The 27437-nt window shown below is 42.4% G+C and overlaps 1 protein-coding gene and 1 long non-coding RNA gene across 2 annotated transcripts in view; one reads left to right on the top strand and one right to left on the bottom strand.

Moving 5' to 3' along the window:
- Positions 1-6485: 6485 nt before the first annotated feature.
- LOC104847821 lies at positions 6486-20219 on the bottom strand. The gene is made up of 4 exons (XR_776243.2): positions 20049-20219; positions 19417-19631; positions 7443-7633; positions 6486-6892 (listed from the first exon to the last, which is right to left on the bottom strand). It is a non-coding gene; the product is annotated as an uncharacterized LOC104847821 (long non-coding RNA).
- A 43-nt stretch (positions 20220-20262) lies between these two features.
- Sec11c (SEC11 homolog C, signal peptidase complex subunit) overlaps positions 20263-27437 on the top strand; it is a 19731-nt gene continuing 12556 nt past the window's right edge. Inside the window, exon 1 of the mRNA XM_010603375.2 lies at positions 20263-20440. Coding sequence (XP_010601677.1) covers positions 20354-20440 — 87 coding nt within the window. The 5' untranslated portion in view covers positions 20263-20353. The remainder of the gene's footprint in view (positions 20441-27437) is intronic.

Genomic DNA, 27437 nt, shown 5'->3' with positions numbered 1-27437 from the left:
AAAAAAAAAAAAAAAAAAAAAAAAAAAAAGGAAAGGAGAGTTGCAGTTTGGTTGAAACCCCAGTGGCTTCATTTCTGAATGCCTGTCTTATTTCTCCAGCACTGGAAAGTGAAATATCTCTCCTCTAACCCATGCTTTACACCCTCCTCCAACTCCAGAGTCTATCCAATTCACAACATAGAAATGGACGATTTCACTTAATGAGTCCTTTATCTTCTGTGTAGGTAGCCATGTTTTTCGTATAAGGTTTTGGAGATGTGGTAGTGAAGCATTGATTACTGGCTGGCTTAAGCAGCACTTTACTGTCTCATTGTTCTGAAAGCTACAAGTTCAAAATCAAGGCGTTGGTCAGTAGATTTCTTCTGAGGGCTGTGAGGGAGAATTTGCTCCACGTCTCTCCCCTGGGTTCTGGAGGAAGACTACTGGTAATCTTTGGTGTTCCTTGGCTAACAGATGCACCCTTCTGATCTCTGCCTTCATCTCCATATGACATTCTCCCAGGGTGCTTTTCTGTTCCCCAAATTTCCCCTTTTATAAGGATATCAGTCATGTTGGGTATCTTAACTAATGACATCTACAACAGCCCTGCCCCAGGGTAAAGTAACATTCTGAGGTACTGACGGTAAATCCTTCAAAATAGGAATTTGAGGGGGACATGATTCAACCCGTAACAATTCTTGAAACTTTAGGTTTCTAGTAAGGCATTTCTAGGGGTCTGGGGATTTGGCTCAGTAGTTCTGATGCCTGCCTCGCAAGAGCAACTTCCTGAGTTCAATCCCTGGTACCACCAGAAAATTAAAAAAAAAAATCTAGTAAGGCAATTCTAGATACTTTTTGACACATTATTTTCCACTTTCAAAAAGGTGTATAAAAGAAAGCCTTTCTTATAAAAAAAAGAGTGAATCTGCCACTACAACATAGCTGTCACTAAAGACATTAACATGCATAATTGCCCAGCTGGAACACCATTACTTTCACCCTGCAGGGTGACCTGGCTGGCTTGGGCATTGGACCTGAACATACTTCCATCCTTGAAGTCTATTATTTTGTAGTGAGTTTCAAAATAAGTGGTAGAGACAGCTACTCGGAGGGGAATTTCTTCCCTACTCACAGTTGGGTTCCACTGTTGGGTCAAAGGAGCCAGAAGGAAAGCACTTTTCTCTTCCTCCCCACACGTGGGCCAATCTTTGCGCTTCAGCTTGGATGGACGAAGGGGTAGGTTGTAGCAGGCCCTGCAGGAGAGCATCTTTCTTGTTTGGTCCTACAGCCCTCCCACTTGGGAGGCAGAATTCTGGCACAGTCTATAGTGTGAGTGGTCCTCTAAACCATACAGTTGCACTGGCAGACCTGTGGCATGGCATTACTGGAGGGTCACAGAGAGGCAGGCTTTATGAGCAGCTCAACAATGAAAGCCAAGGCAACTCAGCTTGGAAGAGTTTCAAGGCAAGTGAAGGGTCATGTACAAGAGATAAGCCGACATTCTTCAGCATTTTTAATTGGATGGGTGCTCCTCAGAAATGGCGCTGACATTTCCTGCTGCTTGTCTTATCATGTCACAGGAAGTATAAACTTTCTTTTGCGTGGTTCTTATGGCTGACATTTTCCAGCAGTGGCCTTTTCTAAAAATCTAATCAAAGAGTTGTGGGATGATGAGGGAGATGATGAGGGATAGCACTGAGCCCCGGGGACACAGAGAGGCTCTATTCTGAGCAAGGCTGGACATTCACTTGGGTACATGAACCTGCTTCCAAGGCCTGTGTGTGGCCTGGCTGAGCAATCAGGAATGCAAGGACCAAAGTAGAGAGTAGTGTCCACAACCTGCCTTATCCCTACCTATGAGCTGTCTTCATTTCCAGGCAGGAACAAGTATCTACCTCCTCTCTCCATGGTCTTGACCTTCCCCCAAGAAATGGTTCTAGGAAAGCTTGCCTGGTGGGCTCAAAGTTTTTTTGAGGGTTAGAGGTTTTTTATTTTATTTTATTTGTTTTAGGTACTGGGAATCTAACTCAGGATCTTGTGCTTGCCAGGCAGGAGCAGCACTGCTGAACTACAATCCTGGCCCAGGCATCTTAAATTTTTAGCTTTCAGCATCATTTTAAAATTTGACAACAGGACACACATATTGCTTTGGGACTAGAGTTCCACCTCTCCCTGAGGGCTTTAACTTGATTCTCCTGAGTTCTCAAGGAAGTCTAGCCTGCTTATTGCTTCTCTGGGATTGCTAATGTTTTTCAAAGCCTTGATTATCCTACTGTCATCTCCAATGTCCCTGTCCTTAGGAAGGGTCTATCGCTCAACTGTCTGCCTGGTTTGCCCCAAACCCCTTCATTTCCATGGAGTCCTGGCAGTTAATCTGGCCTTGATCATCCCATTACTCAAGAAAGCAACTTTCTGGAATGTATGTACCCACTGGGAATACTGAGGCACAGTGCTGATGCAGACCTGGGTAGAGGGTAGAGGAGCACGAGTGAGGAAGGACCTGGGTCACTTTGAAAAGATGTCTCAGAGGATTTTAGAAGGGTCAGGAAGGGAATGCCCATAGTCCACGGGGAAGGTGGAGTTGAGGAAACGACAAGATTTTATGTGGGAGAAAAACCTGAAGCAGAGCCAGCTGAATGTAATTAAGAAACCATGTGTTCTGAGCCCAAATGAAATGGGTAGAGAGAAGTCTGCTGAAGGTGGGTGGATTCTGAAGGCCTGAACCAGGTGTGGCTCAGTGGGGGTCATAACACTAGCAGTCTGTAAACCGTGGCACTCACCGCTGAGCCACAAAGTCCCAAAGCCTCGAGGTTGGGACCCTGACTTCCTTTGACCCTGTTCCCTCCCTTCTATTCAATCTTCTGTTCTCTCTTCTCCCAATACGTAGGGTTGAGAAACCCCAAAATGTTGTTTAGTTTATGCTGTGGTACAGACTCTGAAAACTGGATCTTTCCTGAAGCGTTTATATTGATTTTTGTGGTGAAGTCTAATGAATGATATAAACATTGTTCCATTCTCTTGCTCCATACACCAGTGCAAAATGATGGAGATTGTGATTTCTGGGATCAATATAACATGGAACTGACAAATAGGAGAGAACTGGTGTGGACGTGGAATTAATCCCTTTAATATTTCTGATCACAGAGCATCGCAAGGCAGCACGTTGCATTCTTCTTCACATTTCATAGAGGCCTTTTACATAAGTTCTTTTGCTTGTTCTTCCCTAGAGACGAGAGGGCCGGTAGAGCGATCCAATTTCCAAATGATGGCCCTGCTGTTGAAGGTCACCTACTGGTTAGGACCTAACCAAGGTGAGATTGGGCCCTGCTCTCCTGATATCCTTTAGGACGCTCTATTGCCAAGTGCTGCTTTTCTTAGATCAGTAGGTTTTTTTGTGCATTTATTTTTAAGCAGTTGAGTCTTTTCTCTAAACAGAAGTAGAACTCAGTAAATAAGACCTTTAAAGGCCAAACCGATCTAGTAACAATAGTGTGAGAATCTAGGAGTCCTGCAATTATTTGAAGAGATATTAAATGACCTTTGTGCACCAGGTACTGTGCAAAGCTACTGAACTCACAGGTGCCCATAAACAGGCACAATCTCCACGTTTTAAGCAAGCTGAAGGTCTGAGGTTTAAAAGCTCTTCACATTACTCAACTGGTGTTGAGTTGAATTGTATCTCCCCAAAGTTTAAATGTTGAAGTCCTAACCCCTACTACTTTAGAATTTGACTACATTAGACGTAGGATCACTGCAGAAGGAATTAGTGAAGATGAAGTCATATTGGAGATGGGTGGGCCCATTCCAACATGACTGTGTCCTTATACACGGGGAAAATCTGGCACAGAAACAGATACACATACAGGGAGAACACCATGCAAAGATGAGAACAGAGATCAGTACAACTACAAGCCAAGGAATACCAAAGGGTGTCAGCATTCACCAGGAATTAGGACAGAGACCTGGAAGAGATTATCAGCCCTCAGAAGGAACCAAGCCCACCCACACCTTGATCTCAGACTTCCAGGCTCCAAAACTGAGACAATAAATGTCTGATGCTCAGGCCACCCCACTGATGACATTTTGTGATGGCAGCTCTAGTGGAACTGATATGAACTGAGCCACAGAGCCAGGAGATAGATCCAAGTGGGGCTCCCATGTCCCTCTTCCGATTGTAAGGACCCACAGGTGTGGCGTTAGTGTGCAGGGCAGGGAGGACAGAGTCTCACACAACATTTTGAAAAGATGTCTCAGAGGATTTTAGAAGAAACAGCTGTGAAAGAGGGGAGTGATGCTAGGTTACCTGGCCCTTGAGGCTTTGTTTTGTGTACCTTCTGTTCTCCTGGCACGGGCAGTGAGAAGAGGCATGAGGGCGATGCACAGTGGCTGGCTGCCAAGTGTGATGATGGACACCAAGGAAAGCAGGGGCGTGCAGGGAGAGTTCTCTAAACAGAGCACTCCATGGACGCACTTGACACGGTTTTGGGACAAACAGCTGACTGCAAATGTGGTTTCATCCCCGCCTTCCACCAGCTGGACTTTGTTTGCTGTTTGCAAGGGCTGGTCCCTATTAACCTGCATGCTTTGGGTCGGCCATGCCTCCTGACTGACTGCCCTTCAGCAGGCTTCCTGGAGACACTCATACCTAGTACGTAGTTGTTCTGTTTGCCAGGAATTGGCCGACAGGCTGTATTGGTACAAGGGCCTCTAGTTGGCAAAGCAAATACTGTGATAGAAAACACATTATTTTGCAAATTAAAATAAAATTCAGTTGGGTAGAGGCTCTGAGGAAGATCTATTCACCAAATACCAAGATATTTGATCTCTTGTGCACATTTAGATCTTTGCTCCAAGGACAAATTATTTTTGATTAAAGGAAGATGCCCCCCCAACAGTCAAAATATGCAGGTGGAATCTCAAGCAAGGTGACTGTGTTATAGTAGGACAGTGATTCTAATGAATTCTATCCCATTCTTGTTTGGCAGAGAGCAGGACACAGCCAAAATATACATGGCTGTTTTTATATGCACCTCATTTGCTACAAACAAAACATTAACAACATTCCCTTAAATCATTCTTGACATCAGAATATTTGTGGGGGGGTGGAGGGGAGTGGGGACGTGGGTGGGAATAGTAATTGAGCTTGTGCTTGTTTTCTAATTCTATTTAGAATCGCCTGTCTAGGAGGGAGACTTCTCACTGCATATACATTGTACTTTTTGAACTCGAGTATGTGAGTATGGACCTACTAAAAAAGGAAATGCAATTAATTTGTTTTAAAATTGCCTACATATTCAGAATGCAGCATTGGCTTGCCCCCCCGCCCCAAATCCTCCCTTGGAGGTTCCTTTCCACCCAGTCTGTGTTGAAGTGTGACAGGCTTCAACTGATGTGATGCAATTACTTGTGGAATAATTTCCAGGGGCCCTGTCCTAAAATAGATGATATGATGAGTAGGTGAGATTAGGCAGAGCAGGGTTTATTGAGGCAATATTTACTGGTAGATTTAAGACTACAAGGAATTTATGACTGTGCAATAAAGATTCAACCTTCCTCAAAGAGAGGTGAGGTCTAAACCCTTGGATCACCATTTCCAATAGAATGTGGTTCCCTAGGGGCTTTGGGTGACACCAAGTGGCCTCACAATGTGACTTAGGGTGGACACTTTAGGTAATGTGGTATCAGTTGACATTCTGCATATGGTCACATAAAACCATGTTATCCGTGGTTACAGAATTGAGGGCAGTGCCTGGACCAAGGGTGAGAGGCAGTTCCATGATACCTTGTTGACTGAGGTGCATCTGCACTGGGGGAGAAACCTGCACTCTACCCCGCAGGGCCCCCCTCATTTGGGGAGACAGTGGATAAACATGATCCCAATGGAGGTAGAGTGGATGTCTGTTTTGTCTGCCCATCCTAGGTCCCCCTGTCCTGCTAGTACCCCCAAATATTTCAAGAATTGCTCCTTTTTTCCCTTTCCAACTTGGCAGTTGCAGCAGGAGCTGCTATGTCCTTGTGCTGCTGGCCTGGGAATAAGCTTGCACCCAAGACCCCTGCTGGGGCAATTCTAAGACCCTAGCCATGGTGGGTAAACAAGGGTTGGGTGTCTGCCCCAAGTCAGGCCAACCAGAGCTCCACAGCTGGATGAACTTAAACTGAGAAGGAAGGTCAGTCTTTCTGTCTGGTGGTGGAGTCAGAATAGGCACAACTTGAGAGTTCTCAGCTGAAATATTTGTGCCATGTGGAGCCTGAACTACAGTGAGAGAAAGGGGGAAATGAAGCTTCTGAGAGGAAGACAGGTGGCGGGGGGAGGGAGGAAACATTCCTTGGCTTCAGTTCTTTTTTAAAATTAATATTTATTGGTACATTTTAGATATACATAAGAACATTCATCATATGGAATTTGTACCTGTACATGATATATCTTGCTTCTTCTTTTATGCCCTTTCCCTCACCTCCCTTCAACCCCTCTTCCCCTCCTTATTTACAAAGGCTTTGTTTCCATTTTTTCCTTCTGTTCTTTTTTCCTTTTTCCCCCCTCTTCCCTCTGTAGTTCTCCTTTCTATTTTCCTGGAAAATTCAAAGCCATTATTATTAGATTCTAACAAAGAAGAACATTTGCTTCAAAGTAAAGATTGCTATCAAGAAGACAACTAAAACTCAAGGAAGCTGTGTGAGGGGAGGGAGTGGTTGCTTAAATACCATAGACCATAGCTAAGAAGGGAAGAAGAGCAGACTTTGTGTGCCGACTGCAAACTGCAGAGGAGATGGCTTTCCCTTTGGGGTAAGTGTGGGCACGAGCAGCAGGAGGTCTGAAAAGGTGTGGATTTGAGAAGCCTCTTGTTGAGCCTTCTGGGCTGAGTCATTCTTCAGTGGCAGAGGCTCCCAGAGAAATGCATCCCTATGGGGTTCACTGTGGGAAATCAGGAGACAACCTGCTAGGTCACCTGTGATGCTCTCCAGGGCTCTGTGGGATCTTGTTCAATTTTAACAAAAATATAACCCTGACATGCTGGCACTTCTGGCAAAAACATATTTTGGCAAATGAAAAATTGCTAATGAAATTAAGTCACATTCTGTATAGAATCTGTTCCATGACCAATTTACCAGCCCTGGAGTACACTGGCACTTGAGAATATGATTAGGTATCAGTCCTGGAGCCTCAGTGGGACGTCAGATAGGAAGTGTCACAGTTCATTTCAATCCTTTGTCGAACCCAGCACCCCCTTGGGTACCCACCACTCCAACTGAGTCCACGTATACCATTTTAAGAATGTTTTGAATTGGTTAAGATTTCTTGGTAGCAAGTAATAGAAACCCCACATAATCAGCTTAAACCAAAAGGGGACTTTATTATTGAAGACACCAGGGGGTCTCATGGAGCCTAGGACAGAAACCAGGTTATCCTGGGAACTAGGAGAACATGGAACTCATGTGTGATCAGGGGTCATTGCAACTCTCACCTCGGTTCCTGTGCACCTCTTCAGGGCTTTCTCCCTCTTCTACAAATACATTGCCTTTTGTGTACTTCAAGCAGAAAACATAGTGGTCACCACTGGAAAGACTCTCAGGTCCAAAAATGCTGTGGAGGGCCTGGGATTTAGCTCAATGGTTCCACACCTGCCTCGAAAGTGCAAGGTCCTGAGTTCGATCCCTGGTACAAAAAAAAAAAAAAAAATCAAAAACCAAAAACTAAACAAGCAAAAATGCTGTGGAAAGACTCACTGTGCAAGCTGAGGCAAGTGCCATCCCCTGGATGAGGCCACAAAATCCCTGGGGGTTGGCACTGTGGCCACCTACTTGTGGCCAGGCATCTGTGGCTGGGGTCAAGATCCTATGACGCATGGAGGCTGATTCTGTGTTTATGCTACTAGTGAGTGCAGGGAGGGCCCAGTTCCTAGGAAAAGAGAAGCAAAGGAAACACAACCACAGATGGTCACGACACTGGTCCCTGCAATGCTCTACTTGCTATGAATCGTTCTTCCTGAAGACTCTTCGGCTCCCACGTGCTTTGCCGGTTAGGCCTCAGAATGTCTGAATGTAAGGATCTTTAGAGTTCATCCCAACCTCCTCTTTGTTGAATGAGTATTCTACAGTTTCCCGGGAATCTGTGCTCACAGGCTTCCACGGACCAGGAGCTCACCACTATCACGAGAATTCCCATTCTGTTTTCCCACTAGATTGATAAATTCACCTGCCCTCCAAAGTGACATCTTTTGCTTATCGGTCCTGGCTCTTCCTTCTGGTGTCTAACACTATAGTCTCCTCCGACTAGTTTAAGGTGGTACTTCCTGCCCCCTCTGCGTGTCGTCTTATGACCTAAATGGCTTTTCTTTTTGTTCATCCATTTCTAATGTGCTATTACATTTTAATCCTCCCTATTTTCAAAGCTCTTCTCTCGTTGTGCTTATAGTTTGTCAAGGATCCTCTTGAAGAGTTTTGATCAACACTGAAAACTATGGCCTGGAGGAAGAGGCTCATTGCTGCAGATACTCTGAAGCTAGTGTCTCCATTCCTTACTCCCTCTTTGGGCCTCTTTCATTGCACTCGTGATTATATTCAATTTTCAATCCACAAAAACTCATTTAGCTCTAAAACTCAATCCAGGGTTTAGAGCAGGGCCAATCTGTATCTGACTTCTCCTAACTGTCTGGCTCAGCCTTGCTGCAGGATCCAGAAGCCTTCCCAAGCAAAGGCAGGAGAAGCTCCTGTCCCAGGGGTCTGGTGTCAGTTAACCCAGAGCTCCAGTTCTGATCACTGCCTGCTACTTTGTAGCTGATATCTGGTTCCCATTCACAGTACCCAGGCTTTAGCAACTTGCTCCTTATTGTAGGATCCAACTTAAAATCTCAGCCCCAAATTAATAACCTAAACCTCTGACAGGTAGGTGGGTTGCTTCCCTGCTGAGACAATGGTGCATGTGGTCATATGGACTGCTGGGTTCTCCCACTCCCACCCAGGCTGTCCTGGCTCTTTTGCCTGTTCCCGCCCTTAGACGTTGGCCCCCTAAAAGCTGAGGGCTCCAGTACATACCTGCTGCTCTCTCCTCTCCGACATGAAGCACTGAGCTGTCTATATTGCCTTGCACTCTCCCAAGACCTGCCATGGGCTCTGAGGGACTAAAGCTGCCTTGTCCAGGTAGGTAGATGTACTGTACATCCAGACACTAAATCTTCTCAAGTATTCTCTGTGTCTTTAAGAGTTAGTGCAAAGGAATTCCATTAGGAAATCTAGGGGCATTTATAAAATGGACTTAGTGCACAGGTTAAAATGTGTTAGAATATAAAGTGCAAATAATTTTTTTTTTTTTGGTTTTTTGAGACAGGGTCTCACTGTGTAGTTAAGACTGACCTGGAACTCACTATGTAGCCCAAGCTGGTCTCGAACTCACAGCGATTCTCCTGCCTCAGCCTCCTGAGTGCTGGGATTACAGGCATGTTCCACCACACCCGGCTTTATTGTTCTTATAATGGGAAAAAATCTTAAATCTGTGGCTTCTTTTTTTCTTATTCCTATTGCACCTCCTACTCCCACCCTTGCACCCAACCTTCAGAGCAGTGACAGGTTTCTACATGCTGTCATAGTAACAATCAAATTATGCTAGATACTTACAAACAAACACTGTTACAAATTGAATTACAGTTCACAAACCACAAAGTTCAGAGTACAAGTAACTGACTCTTATTGTATTCACAGTGTCGTGCAACCATCAACACAGTTTCAGAACATTTTCTTCGCCACCAAAAGGAACCCTGTATCCTTTATCTATCATCCTCCCTACCACTTCCTCACGCTTCTCAGCCCCTGCCAGTCATGTCCCAATAGAGACATCCATTCTTTCTGTATAGACTCTGGCCCTACAGATTCACTTATTTTGGAAATTTCATAGAAATGGAATTGAACAATCTGTGGTCTTCTGTAAGCATAATGCTTTCAAATTTAGCATGTATCAATACCTCATTCTTTTACTGTCAACTAATATTTCACTGTACAGATGACCCATCTTTTATTATTTATTCCCCAGTCCATGGATACTTGGATGGTTTATATCTACTCTTTTTGTTATAATACTGCTTTAACCATACAAGGAGAAGTTTTTGCATGGGTACGTTTTCCTTTCTCTTAGGAATGAGGACTTAATGAGTCATACGGTATCTATATTATTTAACCATTTTAAGAATTGCTAGACTGTTTTCCAAAGTGACTGCATCATTTTACAGTCCCATGAGCAGTAAGACATTTTCCCGACCCCAGCAGGGCTCTTCTGAGCTTTTTGCCTGATTTCCTCTGGTGAAGCTGCTAGCTGCTGTGGTCTATGTCCATGGCCCTCTAAAATTCCTGTTGAGACTTGCTCCCCAATGCAACAGTAGCAAGAGGTGGGACCTTTAGGAGCTGACTGGGTCATGAGGGCTCTGCCTTCTAAAAAGGCTTCTTGAAGGAGCCTGCATGTCCCTTTTTGCCCTTCTGCCCCTTCCACCATGTGAAGGGACAACAAGCAAATGGCATGTTGGGAGTAGAGAGGGAGCCCTGACTAGATACTCAGTGTGCTAGAGCCTTCTTCTTGGCCTCCTCAGACTCTAGAACTGATTGCATAGGCTCCATTTCCTCCGCCACGCTCACCTAGAGTGGAGCTTCCATTAAGCTGGGCTGGGGTGGGGGACTGGGTTTTGACTCAGACGTCATAAACTCTTGCTGTTAATGCTTGAGCATGAATAGATTTTGTTGAATAAGTGTCTCCTTGCTGTATGCCCCTTTGACAATTTCTAGAGATTTTAAATGGTCTTTAAATGATGAAATGGTTTTACTTTTTGCACTACACTGGTGATGTAGTGGTGTAGTGTTCCCTGGCTTCAATTCCCAATACGAAAACAAGACAAACAACAACCAGATCAGAACCTGTTAGAAAAATGCCCCCCCTTCAATTTTCTCCAAAGCTTTGGTATGAAAAGCAAATACCAAAAAACCTGGGGACTTTTACCTTTCCATCTGTGTTTCTGTTTGTTTCATACCTGCTACGGTGCACTGAAAATTTGTGCATTTGTGTGTGCATATGTATTTAACACGCTATACCTTGAATGTAATTAGTTCTATGTTTTCATTCCTTTCTTGATCATAGGCTTTGTTTTTTCTTCAGTGCTGAGGAGGGAGCCAAGGCTTTATACACGCTGGGCAAATGCTCTACTACTGAACTGCATCCCTGACCCTGGTTCATGGGCCGTTTTAGGGTGAAAATCATGATTTTTAAAAATTCTCTAGCTCTTAGAGCTCTCTGTAAGTGCTTTTATAGGATGAATAAATACATAACTGAATAAATGATGCAAATAATCATATCACTAAATGACATTCTGGTTGTCTTTATTTCCCTACACCCCTCCCTGAATGTAACTACCTTCTGGGGAGAAAAGGGTGGGGAGAAGAAAGTTATAAAACACCTTGGACTGACTCGGTTTTCAAACTGAAAGTGATTATATTCTGTTGCTGCTACCAAGACAGAAGAGGCTCTTTAGTATAACTTTTCTACAGTACAGGAAAATAAGGTTAACATTTTTGTTTCCCAGAGGTCATGATTGTGAATCTTTGCACAGAATATTAGAGGCTACAACTTTGTCTGTACAGATGACAAAACTGAAGCTCAAGCAGTAAAAGAGGTAGTTCAAGGTGGTTCCACTCAGTATGAACACAGCCTGGAGGCCAGTCCAGGTGTCCTGTGTCTTGTTCCAGGGTCACAGGGTGTTATCTTCCTGTACCTATCAAATTCATGCACAAAGCATTGAGCCTCACCAATATATTATACCTAAGAAAACACCTCCCTAACATTTAAAAAAATACAGCATTCAGTTAAACTTTGAAGCCAAATTTTAAGAGCTCTTGACTATTTCATGACAATCAAGTACCATGCAAAGTAAGCACCTCTTGTTAAGAATGTCATCTTCCTTTCTAACCCCTCTACCACTTAGTTTTTCTGACTCTTTCGAAGCATAAAACTCCTTGTAACAACTGTAAGGAAACGGGAGGTAATCAGAGCAGTGAGCCGTGGTAGATTCTCAAACTGGCTTATTTTGAAAAGAGCATTTGGGCAGCAGAGGGGGAAGATTGTAGAGGAGGGGGAGAAGCCCAAATTTCCACCCTTGATTACAACACCCCTGGGTAACAGTACAGTTCTGAAGTACATCCTTCCACAGACACAAAAGATGGACAAGGCAGGTGGTGACTCAGAAAGCTGGTGACTGGCATCATTAGCCAGGTATTTGACTCAGATCTGAGATGACTCCTCCCTACCCAGACAGCTCCAGTGTTCTGGTAGTGCTGAACCAAGTCCAAGAAGTCATTCATCAGATGTCTTTCTGTTTGTGCTCTACTTAAGAATGAGTCTTATCCTTTTCTATCACATACAAACAAGCCAGGATCCCAAAGATGCTGCACTAATTACTTGGAGCTGCTGCTGCTGCTGCTTTCCTTCACCATCAGCCTGTAGAAAATAACTTGAACCTGTAAACTTAAAGTTGACACCCACCTGAGGCTATGTCTGCTCCTCCCTTCAAAGACAGAAGAGGATTTAGCAGATGACAGTGAGCTTGGAATTGGCAGGCTTGGATTCAAGTGTCATCTTTTAGTTCTGTGATGTTGGGAAAGTTGCTTATCATCTCTGAGAACTGTTTATTTTCTAGAAAATAGGTGTTTTGTAAGCGTAAAGCCAATAATAAATGTAAAGATGCATGGAAGTGATACAGGATTAACACGTAAATAATGGTTGCTGGAATTGCCTCTGCAGCAATTACTTGTCCTCTCATAAAGGTCACACTGATGTGCTAAGGGGCTCTATGCTAGAGTGCATACTCTGATTGTGGCCTATGTAGCTCTCCTGTCCCACTGTTGGCACCATTACAGCTTCAGCTGCATCTTTGGACCATCTGTCTTATTCAGCTCTGAAATCCTAGTGCCCAACGGAGCACTAACTTAATACATTAGGGACTTGCCCCAGTGTTGTATGGGAGATTTCTTAAAATTCTATTTCTGATTACTTGACCTGAGGTCAGTGACAGAACCTGGGAATTACTGATTTTTTTTTTTTTTTGGTACTGGGGATTGAACTTGGGTCCTTGTGCTTGTGAGGCAGGCGGCAGAGCCACTGAGCTTAATCCCTGGCCAACCTGGGAATTATTAAGAGAATGTAGGTGGTGTCATACTGTATTTACAGAATTTTTAAAGGAAAATTCATGTTTATTTCTGCATGGAAAAGGAGAAATAATGAAATATTACAGCTTGGTATAAAATAGGTAAGTCACAGAAAAATATTCTCAGAGATCTATACAAATAATGAATTTTTATATGCTAAATAAGTGCTCTATCACTGAGCTACATTACCAGCCAGAGGGATGCTTGATCTCTAATGCTAGTTAATAAACTAGTTCTCCCCAGAGACTGGCAAGAGAGCCAACAATTTAATTCTGCTCCTTTTCAAAGATCTTTGGAGGAAATAGACCCACAGAGTGAAGACCCTGCAGCTGATATTACAGCACACTTGGAGATGGAGAAATGAAGACCTAGGAACATAGAACAGAGCCAGAGAGAAGCTGAACCCCAGCATAGGGTTGGGGAGAGACTTGTCAGGTGTTTTATGGTATTTTGAAATCTCACTTGACTAAGGATTGCCTTTTCAAGAACAAATCCAGCCAACACATGTGAGGGCCCAGCAGAAAAAAAAAATTGGTCCCGGGGTGGGGGGGTCTTCAATGTCACATCTGTCGCAGTCACACTGCTGAATGCACCTTGCCCTGTGGACAGGGGTATCAGGCTGGAAGGATGGGTGGCTGGGCATCACCGCTTCTGCTTCTTTGCCTTCATCAAATGAGACTCTTTCTCTGTTTTCAAACGCTTACTATTATTAGGAGGTGCAACTAGAACAACAATGTCCAGCATAATTTTTGATAAGTGGTTATCACCTGAACTATTTTCACTAGAAAATTTTGAAACTGTTCAAAAACATTTCAGTAAGGGCTCTATGATTGCCTAGGCCTCCAGAGGAGATTCCAGCGGTGGGCAGAAACTTGACCCAGATGGATGCTAAATCCCTTTGCAGTATTAGATGTGACAATCCCAACTAGAGCAGTTGGCCAATAGCTGGGTAACTGAGGCTGCAAAGTCACCATGGCTGAAACACACAGATGATTGTTTGAAATGCAGCATGAATGGACGACTCACATCAAGAATCGCTTCTGTTCTCCACTCTGTTGAACTGATAGGACTCAAATATCTGACCATTATTTTACTTGTAATTCCTTCAAACCTGGCCCCCAAATTTAAGTTTTTCTTGACTGTGTGACAGGTTTGGCTGTGTGATACCAAAAAGTAATTTCTCTCTCAGAACTTCAGGTTCATCACTAACAATATCAAAAAGTTCGGACCACATGATATTTATAGTTTCTTCTAATTTTGGCATCTCATAATGTCAAATCTCTACTGTATAGGATTAGAAATTCATTTAGCACATCTGGAGGAATATCAAATTTTAAATGTTCTTGCTCTGTGGCTCACAAAATCAATTTCTAGGAATTTTATCATATAGAACCACCAACATTATAGTCCACACACCATGTGCGTGCACACGCACACACACGTGCACACACACACACACACACACACTCATCAAGCCATTGTTTCCCAAATCAAAAAACTGGAAACAAATTAGTTTGAGGAGAGAGGCTAGGGATGAAAAAATACACAGCAAGCTCTCAAGTGTGAAGTGACTGGGATTGCACTGAGAGTTGAGCGGGAAGAAGGGAAATTTCACTTGTATGTTATTTGGGCTTTCAGTGGGACTGCTTATGTGTTACTTGTGTAATTAAAACAGTAACAGCAACAATAAACCTTATTAAGCCAGACAGTGTGTTTGGTGATTGGAACAGCCTCCCTCCTGATTGATTACTTATACTAGTCAGGGTTCAGTCAAAAGATATATCACAACAGTAATTTCTAAAGGGAAAAATTAATAATTCTAGCAACTAAAAACGGTGGATTCACCATGAAAGGATAAAGGAACTAAAGCATACAGAAACAGCAGATACAGAGAGTAGGAACTACTAACAGAATGGAGGTAGAACACACAAGCAAAGAGTGAACTTGGGAGAGGCGTTTCCTCCTGATAGCTGAAGTTTAGATTTAGAGGATGTGGTGTGGCCCACAGGATAGCAAAGTTCTCTGAGGTGTAACTGCTGGGATGACAAAAGGAAACTGCCCACCCAGGGGCCACTGAAAACTCATTTATGTTGTTGACAAAACTCAAATAATAACCAGTCTCTGGGGTGTCGTGGAAACATGCCGGTGTGTAGCATGGGGAGTCCTAGATGCCAACGACATCCACATAGGATGGGTTTGAGAAGGAAAAAAAGCACAAGGAACCCAGGGAAAGGCCCTCCTTCTCCAATGTCCCTTGAGTTCCATCTATAAAACTTAACAATGTGCCAGCTGGTTTACAAGGTTCAGCTCTGTATCACAAAGCAGGGCAAGGAAGCGTAGATTCAAAGAAGGGTAGAGAGGCCATAAATTGATAACTGGCAGAGGTCCTGGTTTAGCTACTCAACTTCAATGCATGCCTGTATACATACTGGAACTCCTACACCACAAGAAAAAACAACTCTTTATTTCTAACTAATAAGAATCACTTAGGTAATCTTTGAATAAGTGAATTAGTTCTTACTTCCTCCTAAAGGAGGAGGTCCCAAGGTATGCAGTCCTAGTGATTATAGCCTCACTGACCATATTAATTCTTTCTCAAATTTAGTCTCAGTCCCACTGAATGTTTTGTTGCCTAGAGACTAAACTAGAAAATTAACAATTCCATGTAAATTAATAACAGGGGAAGAAAAGGGGGAAGAAAAGAGTTATATTATAGAAATTGAAATGTAGAATAACAGCCAAAGAGAAAACATGCAACTTTAGCACAGCCCTCATTTCTATACTTGGTGACATGTTAAGCTGATACGACTTTCTTCTTCCACTACTCATTCTATATGGTTCCCTTATTTTCATATCTGAACCTTGGCTGATGGTGGATTAACAAAAATATTTATTTCTGAAGTATCTGAGTCCTTAGTAGTTAGCAATAATTTTTTTTATCTTACTGAGTTTATTGGTACTTTTTAAGCATACAGGACAGTTACATTCATCATTGGGATCTTGTACTTTACATGACAGATCTTGGTTCTCTTTTGTCCCCATACCCCTGCCCTCCCTTCACCCCTCCACTCTCCCCTATTGACAAAGACTTTGTTTCCATTTTTTCCTTTTCTCATATTTTTTTCTTGTTCCTTATTTCCTTTCCCCTACCCTTCCCACTTCCTCTACACCTTTAGCCCTTTTCTTCCTATTTCACATTATCAGTTATACAATGTGGATCTTATTTACACTTTTAGTTTTTTACACCAGAGAAACTATTTGGTATTTACATGTGTCTTATTTATTTCACTTAAGAGTATGGCCTCAATATGCATCCATTTTCCTATGAATGACTCTAATTTCTCATGGCAGTAATTTTTTTGATTGTTGTAGTTTTCTATTATTCTTTTGCATTGATCCTGGAAGAATGAAAATCATCTTAGAGGATCTAGAGGATTCTAGAAATAGTCATCCCAAGCCCCATTAGGTAGCAGTAATCTAATTTTCCTTGATAATTAGGATTAATTATTTCAGCTATTTTTATGCTTTCTGGCTCAGTGGTATAAGGAACCACAGAGGATGAGAGAGCCATTTAATCTGCCAATTTGATGGATCCATTGCTGGGTCCCCTGGTGGGAGTATTCCTCTTTTGGGAATAAGACCTCCAATTTATCACTTAAAAGTTGCCAAGACGGGAAGCAAAACTGTTGGTTATCAGTCTGCAATAATGAGAGGAACTATTCTTGCTTCCACTCTTTGATGTCTGGGCCTGTAATATGCTGTAATAGAAACAGTACCATACAATAGTAATCATTTTGAAGCATATACTGCATTCTGTAAGTTAATTAAAATCTTTCAGTGTTGTCTCTAAATCAGTGCCACTGTCAAGTCTTCACTATGTCATCCTACATTTCAATCAGGATACCTACTTGTGCATGATGAAGTGCACAGTTAAAGCAGTTTATTCCATATGCATGAGCCAATTTCAGTGCGTTCCTTGCTAAGAGCTTTATTCTTTAATCAGAAGCAATAGTGATGCTGTGAGTCCACAGATAATAATGCTAGCAGGAGCATTAGCAGTAGAGAAGGCATGTCCATATGTAGAATATGTGTCTACAATAGTGACCATACATCTCTGCTCTCCCCAGGACAAGAAGATATCCAGTGTAATCAATCTGGGACTAAGTGGCTAGCTGGGCCAACCAAGGAGCTGTGTATATTGGGGCACAAGGATAATCTCTCCCATTTTCAGAACAGGTAATCAGCAGTAGCATTATTCAGGTCAGCCTTGGGAAGAGAAAAATCCATGTTGTTGGCCTATGGGCAACCTCACCCACTTATGTTTTGGGTGTACTGAACAAGTGTTGGAATGACCAGAGAAAGAGGCTGACTCATACTGTAATTGTGTCTGCTTGGTTATTAAGAGCCTCCTTTGTAGGAGATGTAGGCATTCACTTGGGATACGAGGTACAGAGAGGTCTATCCACATTTTTTTCCAAAATATTCTTATCACCAACGTTCCAATCCTATTCCTTTCAAATCTCTGATGATACAATCAAATCTTTGGCAAAATTCTACAAATCACTGTAGACCTATACTTCTGGTCAACTCTCAACTCAGTGTACCACTTGTACTTCTGTCAACTGGGAAGATTTTTCTTTAGAATTACCTCTATGTGGGATTGTAGGTTATTTAACTCTCCAGTTTCAAGCAGTATTAGCATATCATACAGATATCCAATTTTACTTTTGTTTTATTTTTTAGTACCAGGGATTGAACTCCGGTCCTTGCTTTTGTGAGACAGGCAGCGGATCTACTGAGCTAAATCCCCAGCCCTCAGATCCAATTTTAAATGAGACTTGAAATTTTTCTCTGTTAACTGCACATAGGGTAATCCCCAGAAGTGGACTAAAGGTTTGGATTGAAGGAGAGAATACAACAGTCCTGAAGGAGTCTGAGCCACTTGCTTGTTCAGGTTACTCATTCCTTCTGGATCTGCCTGAGCAGAACACACACACATGCTCCACACATACATCTGATATACCATTAACACATGGTAATAAATTCCTGCTGGTTCTACCCATCGTAATATCTAGGTGGATCACAAAACAGTACTCAATGGGAAGCTTGGGCCACATGGTCATCTGAGGTCCCATAGTTTGGATTTCAGGATCTCCCAAGGACCAATGGCAAAATAGCTGTTTCTCAAAAAGAATCTCATTGTCTATGACAAAGGGCACACATTTCCTCCCAAATCCCAAAAATCTGCTCTGTGTTTCTCATTTAATGCTTGCCAGAGTTTTCCTTCAACTTTTATACTCATCAACAACACTCAGAGTTACTATCATGCCTATTCCATCATGAGATCTAAGTGTGTGGAATTTGCACAGGAGCTGGATTTGTTGCAGAACCTTTTCTTGTTATGGTCATCTCTTAAAACTGGCAGCCTTGTGAATCACTTGTAGATAGGTTAAAGTAACACAGTCAAAGTAGTGTATGTTGTCTTCAAATTCCAAAATGGTGTAAGTTATACCTTCTTCCTCAGAGAGAAGGTTGCAGGAAAAGCAATGTTCCATGTGTCAGGGTACGGGTGGGTACTGATGTTCCCTTTCTCACCCCCTCACCCCCACCTTGCCCTGGGAACACAGACTAGTTTCTGAATCTGTACATTTTGTGTTTTGTTTGGTACTGGGGATTGAACTTGGGTCCTTGTGCTTGCAAGGCAGGCGGCGGAACCACTGAGCTAAATCCCTGGCTTTTTTTTTTTTTTTTTGGTGCCGGGGATTGAACTCAGGTCCTTGAGCTTGCAAGGCAGGCCACCGAACCCGTGAGCTAAATCCCCGGCCTGAATCTGTACATTTTAAACCTTGCTTCTCTTCTACCCACAATCTTCTGAGGCTGGGTTCTGCAGGAACTCTCTGAGCAGATATCACTTTTAGTGCAACTTCCTATCATGACGTCAGGTGAACAATATTCCTAGAAGAAATCGTTCCTATACCAGGATGGCAGGAAATGATCATGAGCCACATAAATGTGCTCATTCAATCCAAACTAAATATATCTCCAGTTCAACTTCTCTTTAACGGGATCCCCAAAATGCTCCTTGTCCCCCCTAATAACGTAAGTGTGATGGAGGGCAAGCTGGAATTCAAAGAAACAGAACTCTTGGCCAATAACAATTCAAATACCAAATAAGACTAACTTTGTCGGACTTACGAACGTTCTGGATCACCCTGCTTTGGAAAATTTTATAAAGGTCAACAGTAGGGTTCAAAAGCTTACCTTTTACCAGCTTTATGGCAAGTCGGTTTCGGGCATATTTTAAATTGCAACACGCTCTCTTCTTCCAGAGCTTCCCATTCCACTTCTCTGTTTTTCTTCTTTTCATAGTACCATCACTGTACCGTAGAATTTATTTACCTATTATGCTTACCCCACGTAAGCTTCATGAGGAAGAGGACTTTTTGCTTGTTTCTTCACGGATGTTTCTCAAGTGCCTAGAATAGGATCAGGTGCATAGTAAACGTTTTGTAAAGGTTTGTGGGGGAAAGAAAAGCATTCCGTTAAAACCAGTTTTGATACATCTACAGTCACTGAGATTAAGAAATGCTCCCTCGTATCCAAATCCTACAACTCTTTAAGAGGAGGAATCCGACAGCTTCAAAACTCCCGCCTCGCCCAAGCCTCAGCTTCTCTTTAGGTACCGCCGGGATGGTGCACTGCCAGCCCTCAAGGTAGAAGCCCCACCTTCCCTTGCAGGAGCTAACCAATGGCCAAGATACACGGTTAGGAGACTGCAAGGGAGCTTTAGGTGTCTTTTCGGCGCCTGAGCGGAGTCTTAGGAATTCCGTTCCCCTTAAGAAGCCACTTCCTCGGGTTCCCCCTGAGATGTGCGGGATCACCCATTGCCCCACCTTCCCTCCGAACTGCAGGACGAGGATCCAGAGCCCCTTTGCTGCCTTTCGGAGGAGCCCTGGGTCTTCACTGGCCGAGGAGCTCATCCCGCAGCATTGTGGGAGAAGTAGTTTTTCCTACTCTCGGATTTTTCAAGGCCAACTGCTGGTCAAGACTCGCGGGACAACGATTCCCAGAAGCCCAAGCGAGCTGCGGGTCAGGTGGCTCTCAAGGATACGAGCTTGTGGGCGGGGCTGTCCGGACCTCAGCTGCTGTGTGACACCTGCAGCCGGCGGGCCTCCGGGGGCCCCCAGAGACCCCCAACATGGTCCGCGCGGGCGCGGTGGGGACGCATCTCCCCTCATTCGGCCAGGACGTATTCGGGGACCTGAGAAAGATGAACAAGCGCCAGGTAATGGAGCCCGGGGTTAGGGGTGCGCCCGGGGGCCGGGACCGCCTTGGATGCGGGGATTCTGGGCTTCCCGGGGAGGGATCTGGCAAGGGCACCACCGGGTCCCTGCTGCCGGGCGGCGACCCGAAGTTCCCGCGTTGGGCTTTCAGCAGCCGTGGGTTCAAATACTCCCAAACCCACGTGTGGGCAAGTGTGTGCGCTTTCACTGACAAGAGCACATTAGGGGAGGGCTGGGCAGGAAGGGGAAGAGAACCCCATACAGTGGTTATCAGAAGCGCTTGGGAAAGCGAGGCTAGACGATTGGAGCGCGAGTGAGAGCTGTCTGCGTGTACCCGAAGGGCCGCTGAGTGAAGGAGCAGCTTTCCCTGTGGCGCTCTAGGCCTGACTGCGCGCAGGTGGCAGTGGCAGGGAGGCCGGCGGAAAGGGAGAACTTTTTGACAATGGGAGCTGTCCAGCGATGCCTCCAAAGGACCCCCCCCCCGGTGCTTTTTTTCTGGGATGTGCGTTGGGACTCCATAATGCTCCTTGTCTCTGGAGAGCTCACAAGTGGTGCTGTCATTGTGGGCTGAACCAGTGTTCCAAACAGGATTCCAGAAGTCTTCTGGAATTTCCTTCTGTGAGTCCAGCATTTTTGCCGCACCATAAGTCGGGAAGCCATTAACTTGGGGATCTTTGGCCAGCTGGGGTTGATTTCTCACTCCTGAGAGAGGACCCTGAGGAAAACTTCCCTTTTGCTCTCTCTCCTTAGCCAGGTGTTGGCCATCACCCTTCTCTTTGTGTCCTCATCTGTTCAATATAAGGTGAAAGTAAGTAGGGACTGGAAATCCTTACTGCCAGGAATATGTAATTGAGTTTCTGGCCTATTGTGGCGAGATATCATGATGGATGTTACTTCTATTGCTACGAATAATAAATAGTGGCAGGAAAAAAGTAGACCCTTTCTATCAGAGGGTTTTAATGAAAATGCTGTTAATTCTCATTATTTTGATGCGATCCAGTTTCATTTGTTCCAGCATACAGTATTGAGTTGCAGTGATGCCAATGGTAGGGCACTACTTCTTTGAGCACCTCCCTCCCTGCCTCCCTCCCTCCCCCGCTTCCCCTCCCCTTTTACCAGCTTTATGGCAAGTTGGTTTCTGGCATATTCCCGTTCAGTTCCCTGTTCCCATTCCCGTTCTCCTTCTCCTTCCACAGAATTTCAGACTAGTGCAGCGGTGTGGAAGTTTGATGACGTGGAATTCAAGAACTGTGTTTAGGATCTGGCCATGTCAACTCCTGTGACTGTGATGAGGAATTGTAGAAATAGCACTAGCTTAAAACACCAATAGCTGATGAACGAGGCACTGATGTTCACGGGAAGGGTCTTCCAGATATAGAACTTTATTTTAAAATCTAGATTACTGATTAGATTTTTAAAACATTTCTCGAAGTGATACCGATTACTAATGGTTATAATTGCAGGCTATCAAAGAAGGCCTAACCTAGTTTGTCCTTTGGAAGATCCATGTGTTCCCTTTTGTAATGATAAGCCTTTCAGTAGGTGGTTACATAGCCCATTTTGCTAATCTTCTAGTTAAAATTCAGAAGCTCAAATCTGTCCTTTGTTATTTTTTTTAAAGTTTTGTCATTTTGCTTGTTTCTTTTTCTTCTCAAAATAGCATCCTGTGACACCTTGTCACATGCTCCATCAGTCTTGGAAGCAGGAACTCTTTTCTTTACTGCTCCTGTTTGCTAAGGCGAGAGCCACATGCAAACAAGGGCTCTTTGTTTCATTTCTGAGGAAGAGAGGAAGAAATAGTTACTGTCATTTCTGCTGTTCTGTAGCCAGAATATGTGGTGTGAAATGTTTGCTTAAAACCCTTAGAAAGTGGTTATTTTTGTTTTGGTTAACAAGGACTGAGTGTGGGCTACTTCCAAACTGTGCTGGGGTAGTTGAGTGCTGAGAGTACAAATTTGATAGCCAAAGATAAACAGCAGAAGGCACCAGTGGGACATTGTGGTTTATGTTTTAGATCCCATTCAGATTGTCAGTAGTTTGGTCAAATTTTGTTTCTAGATTCCTGGATGTCAAACCTATACTCATATTCACAGATACCTTTACAGGTGGGATGTTGGAAGTGTGATCTATGGTCTTGCACTTAGATTTTTGTATATTTTGCCATTTCCTTAGATGCTATATGTTTTGCTCAAAAAAGTATTTTTGAGGAATTGATTTTATTTCCTCTAGAATTTCTCAAGCATAGAAAACCATTTTGGAAAATGTTCTTAGTACAAGCTCTCTAGTAGATAAGTGGCAAAAACTTAACAATTTGCTTTCATTAGGGTGGAACCTGATGTTTTGAAAAAAAAAAAAAAACACCTAAAATGGCAGTCTTTGTTTAAAACCGCACTGGAACGTTCCTAATCAGATCTGTGATTCATAATGAAACAACAGTTATCAAGTCATTTAAGTTAAGCAGAGCAGGAGGGAAAGTTTTAGAGTGTGAACTCCAGTAAATGACTTCTGATGTGAGTTGTCCAAGGCTGGTTTTACTTCAGAAGCAATGGCTTAACAGTGTCCATTTAGCACTCAATTTCCTTTTTTGCTCTAAGAATATAATGTTAGGTTTGCAATTTGCTATTAGCACAGTAGCCAAGTAGTTAAAAAACTGAATGAAGCTGTGGTGTTGAATTGTAATATTTGTATTTTCATTGATTACACTAAAATACCTTAACAGTTACTTTAATTTTCTTTTCATGTCCTCACTTTCAATTGTATCCTTCATAACTACCTGAAATTACATAATTTCACATAGTTGTAATATTGGCAAGGGACCTATTTTTTTTGATGCAGAGTCTTGCTTTGTAGTTCAGGCTGGCCTTGAATTCACTATGCAGCCTAGGCTGGTCTTGAACTCTAAATGATCCTCCTGCCTCAGCCTCCCAAGTGCTGGGATTACAGGAATGCACCACTATGCCCAGCAAAAGACATTTGAAAAACTAGGCTTTTCCTTTATCATATCAGAAAATGTTTTCACATTTTGTACATTCTTCTCAGTCATTATTTTAATGGCCCCAAAATTCTTTCAAACTGTACTTCCTTTAAACATTTTCCCCTTAGATTCTGTAGTTAGTGCATGCTCAAAGAAATTTTAAAGACTAGAGAATACTTTAAAAAAGAAAATTCAATGATTCATAATTCTGGCATCCTAAAGTCACCTGAGGTAGTGTGCATCTCCATGGATTTGTTGAATTCCTACTGCAGCTGATGTTTTTTACTTAACACATTTTTTAAAAATTCTTTTTATTGAGTTTATTGGTACAATCAAGGTATACAGTACAGTTACATTCATTACTGGGATTCTGTACCTTTACATGATATGTCTGGATTCTCATTTTTCCCCCTTGTCCCTGCCCTCCCTTCACCCCCTCCTCACCTCCCAGTCTATAAACACTTTATTTCCATTTTTTTCAATTTCTCATATTTTTTTTCCTCTCCCTTATTACCTTTCCCCCACCCTTCCCACTTTCCCTACACCTTTAGCCCTTTACTTCCTATTTCACATTATTATCTCATTAGGATCTTGTGTACTATTATAGATTTTTATACCAGAGAAACTATTCGATATTTCAGTTAAAGAAATCTCTGTATGAAAATTAAAAATAGAGAATCCTGAACTAAAACTAAAAAGGAAAGTAAAAGAGAAAAGGCAATGATGTAAGATTAAAATAATCCTTAATTCTGAACATGAAAATGGTCTCTGAACATATTTAAATTGCTTCTTGCTCTTGTAGTCTTATCTTATTCTTTTTTGTCATTATTTAGAGAATACTTTATTAGTTCGTAGATATGACCTTACATATTTAATACACTGAGTTACACCTATACAAAATGGAAAAAAAAATAATTAATTAACATTTCTAGACCAATAGGGCTCTCAATTTCTGTACAATGCCAACTCAACACAGTAAATTGGGATAACTTTTTCCAAAGTTGACAGCACAAAGTTTCCAAAAATTCAAATATTATATATATAAATATGTATTTATATTTATATAAAAAGACTAATAATAGCAGTATGTTATGCATCAATAGCAGCAACAGCTTTTCCAGATTCTGCAGTCATCTGAACAAAATTATAGACATTCAGCACATTCCATTAAAAAAACAAAAACAAAAAAAACAAAGAAAAGAATGATACTCAGAAAACAGTAAAGTTCTGTTGCTCTTGTGGTACCTGGCACCATTTTTTTTGTTAACATCTTAATCATCATCTGGAGAGAGAACATTCTAGAGTAATATCATTAAAAATAGCTCTGATAAAGCATGGTCCCTACTATGTATCATAAAGCAGGTACAAGATGTTTTGCATTCACAGAGGTGTGATACAGTACCGTCCTACATCAATAATACTAGAGTCAGTTTTGGTTTGAAATTTACTTTGTCTGCAAATAAGATTGCTACCCTGCTTTTCTCTGGGCTCCTGTCCCATGGAGAATTGTTTTCCATCCTTTCACTTTCAGTCTATGGCCTTCTTTTTGCTCTAGGTGTGTTTCTTGTATACAACATACTGTTGGATTTTGCTTCTTATTCCATTTTTCCAGTCTGTTTCTCTTGATTGGTGAGTTGAGGCCATTGACATTGATGGTTATAGCTGATATGTACTGACTTATTATTGTCATTTTATTGGCCTTTTGTTGACTATTTTTACTTTTTCACCTTCTCCTTTTAGTTTCTTGCCTTGTCTATTTGATTTGCTCTGTTGGGCCTCATGGTGCTGTTGCCTTCAGTGTCTTTTTCTAGGATCTTGTTTAGAATTCCTTGTAGTGCTGGTTTGGTATTCATGTAGTTTCTCAGGTGTTCTTTGTCGTGGAAGTTATCTTATTTCCCCATCCAATTTGAAAGAGAGTTTTGCAGGATACATCAGTCTAGGTTGGAGGTTGTTCTCTTTTAGTACTTGAAATATCTCACTCCAGGCTCTCCTTTCCCTAAGGGTTTGTGTTGAAAAGTCTGCTGTGATTTTGATGGGCTTTCCTTTGCATGTGATTTCTTTTCTCTTACTGCTTGTAGCATTTTGTTCTTCTGTTGGGTTTCTGGGATCTTGATTATTATATATCTAGTTGTAGATTTTTTTTTTATTGTGGCTAGTTAGTGTCCTATATGCCTCACTTATCTGAATGTCAAATTCTTCCCCTCTGTTTGGGAAGTTTTCTGTCATTAATTCTGTGAACAGCTTTTTTAAGTCATTTGTATTTTCTCCTGCTACTTCATGGATTCCTATCAGTCTTATGTTATTCTTTTTTGCATCATCTAGGAGTTGTTGGATTGATTTCTCATGGTCCCCTGCTGTTTTTAAGAGACCTCTCTTTTCATGGTCACTGACTGCAATCTTATCTTCTATATCTGAGAGTCTATCTTTGCATTCTTTTATTCTGTTGTGTATACTTTCAATGGAGTGTTTAATCTCCTGGATATCTGTTTGAATCTGTTTTATGGATTCCATTTCTTTCCTATGTTCAGCATTTATTGTTTCCATTTCTTTCTTATGCTGGGCCTTCATGGCTTCTATCATGGTCCTGAGCTCATCTGTTTTTTTTGTCAGTTTCTGCTCTAGAGTCTTGAATCATGACTTTCATTTTGCTCACTGTCTCTATGGTTATCTGGGAAATAATTTCTGTTTTGAATTTTTCTAGAGCCTGATTGATCTGTTTTGTTACTTCCTGTGCTTTGAGTTCAGGGTGTCCTGGTGTTTCACTATCAGCCTTTTCATCCTCATTTGCCCTACTGTTTGCCATTGGTGAACTGGAAGTGTGTCTTTGTGTCTTGCTCAAGTGTTTTCTTATTTTTATTTTTGTTGTCGGGCTGTCCTTGGTTTATTCTCTGGGTTATCACCCAAATCTTCCTGATATAGTTGCGCCCTAGCTTCTGGGTCTCTAACGACCCACAGACATTCTCATCTTCATAAAATCAGAGAAAACAGCTCATCAAATCAACCACAATCCTTTATCCCAAAGGATACAATCAGCAACACATTATGATCAAGCACAACTTGGAAACTGACCACCTGTGGTAGTCACTAGTCTATCACCCTTAAACCATTTGAATTAAATTGAAATCAAGAAGCAGTCCAGAACGTGTCTGCAGTGAACAAACTTTTCAATATAGTATATTTATCATTTAGGATGGGGGCTCAGACAGAGCTAGGACGCAAGATGCCTGATCTCAGTTAGCTGATGGCTGAACCCCATGATGCAGACTGACCTCCGGCTGCAAGGCCCAAATTGAGTTCCCCAACCTTCTGAATGGTTGAACTCCACACCATTCTAGTACAGGTTTCCCACACCCTTTCTTTAAAGATGTTCAAAGTTGGGAACTCAGAAAAATACCCTTTATGACCACCTCTGCCTGTGCAGTGGGTCCAAAGACTGGCACAGTCAGGAGGTCTGAGAGTGCGGGGGGAGAGTAAGGGGAGTTATGGGGGTTCAGGGGAATCGGGCGGCTACCTTTCTGGCGCTGGCGTGATGGAGGCTCCAGGCGGGAGAGGGCGTGGCTACCCTTCCCTTTGTGGATCCGGGCCCAGGTTACCTTCCTGACACTGGAGTGATCCACTTAATACGTTTTGAGTGTTTGTTCAAATCATTGAAGTTCTTCATGTGTTAATTTGAAATAATGGAGTAATCTGCCATTTTCTTCTCAGTCATTTCCTTATTGTTGGTCATTTACAGTATTTCCTTTTCCACACTATTAGAAATCTGATGGTTAAATATCTTTGGGCCATTATTCCCTATTGCCTTATTTTAGACTGAATTTCTAGAGGTAAAACTATTGAGCCACGAGCAGCCCCCTTGACACTACTGCCAAATTGCTTTCAGAATTATTATATCAACTAGTGATGAGGCTTGGTATTAAAAACCAAAATAGGGCTGGGGATTTAGCTCAGCTGTTCGGTGGCCTGCCCTGCAAGCGCAAGGACCTGAGATCAATCTCCGGTACCAAAAAAAAAAAAAAAAAAAAACC

The sequence above is a fragment of the Fukomys damarensis genome, unplaced genomic scaffold (genome assembly GCF_012274545.1).
Source record: "Fukomys damarensis isolate Sample0158 unplaced genomic scaffold, DMR_v1.0_HiC HiC_scaffold_30, whole genome shotgun sequence".
Lineage (NCBI taxonomy): Eukaryota > Metazoa > Chordata > Mammalia > Rodentia > Bathyergidae > Fukomys > Fukomys damarensis.
Note: the sequence above shows the minus strand (reverse complement) of the source record. Positions and strands in the feature narration are given on the sequence as shown.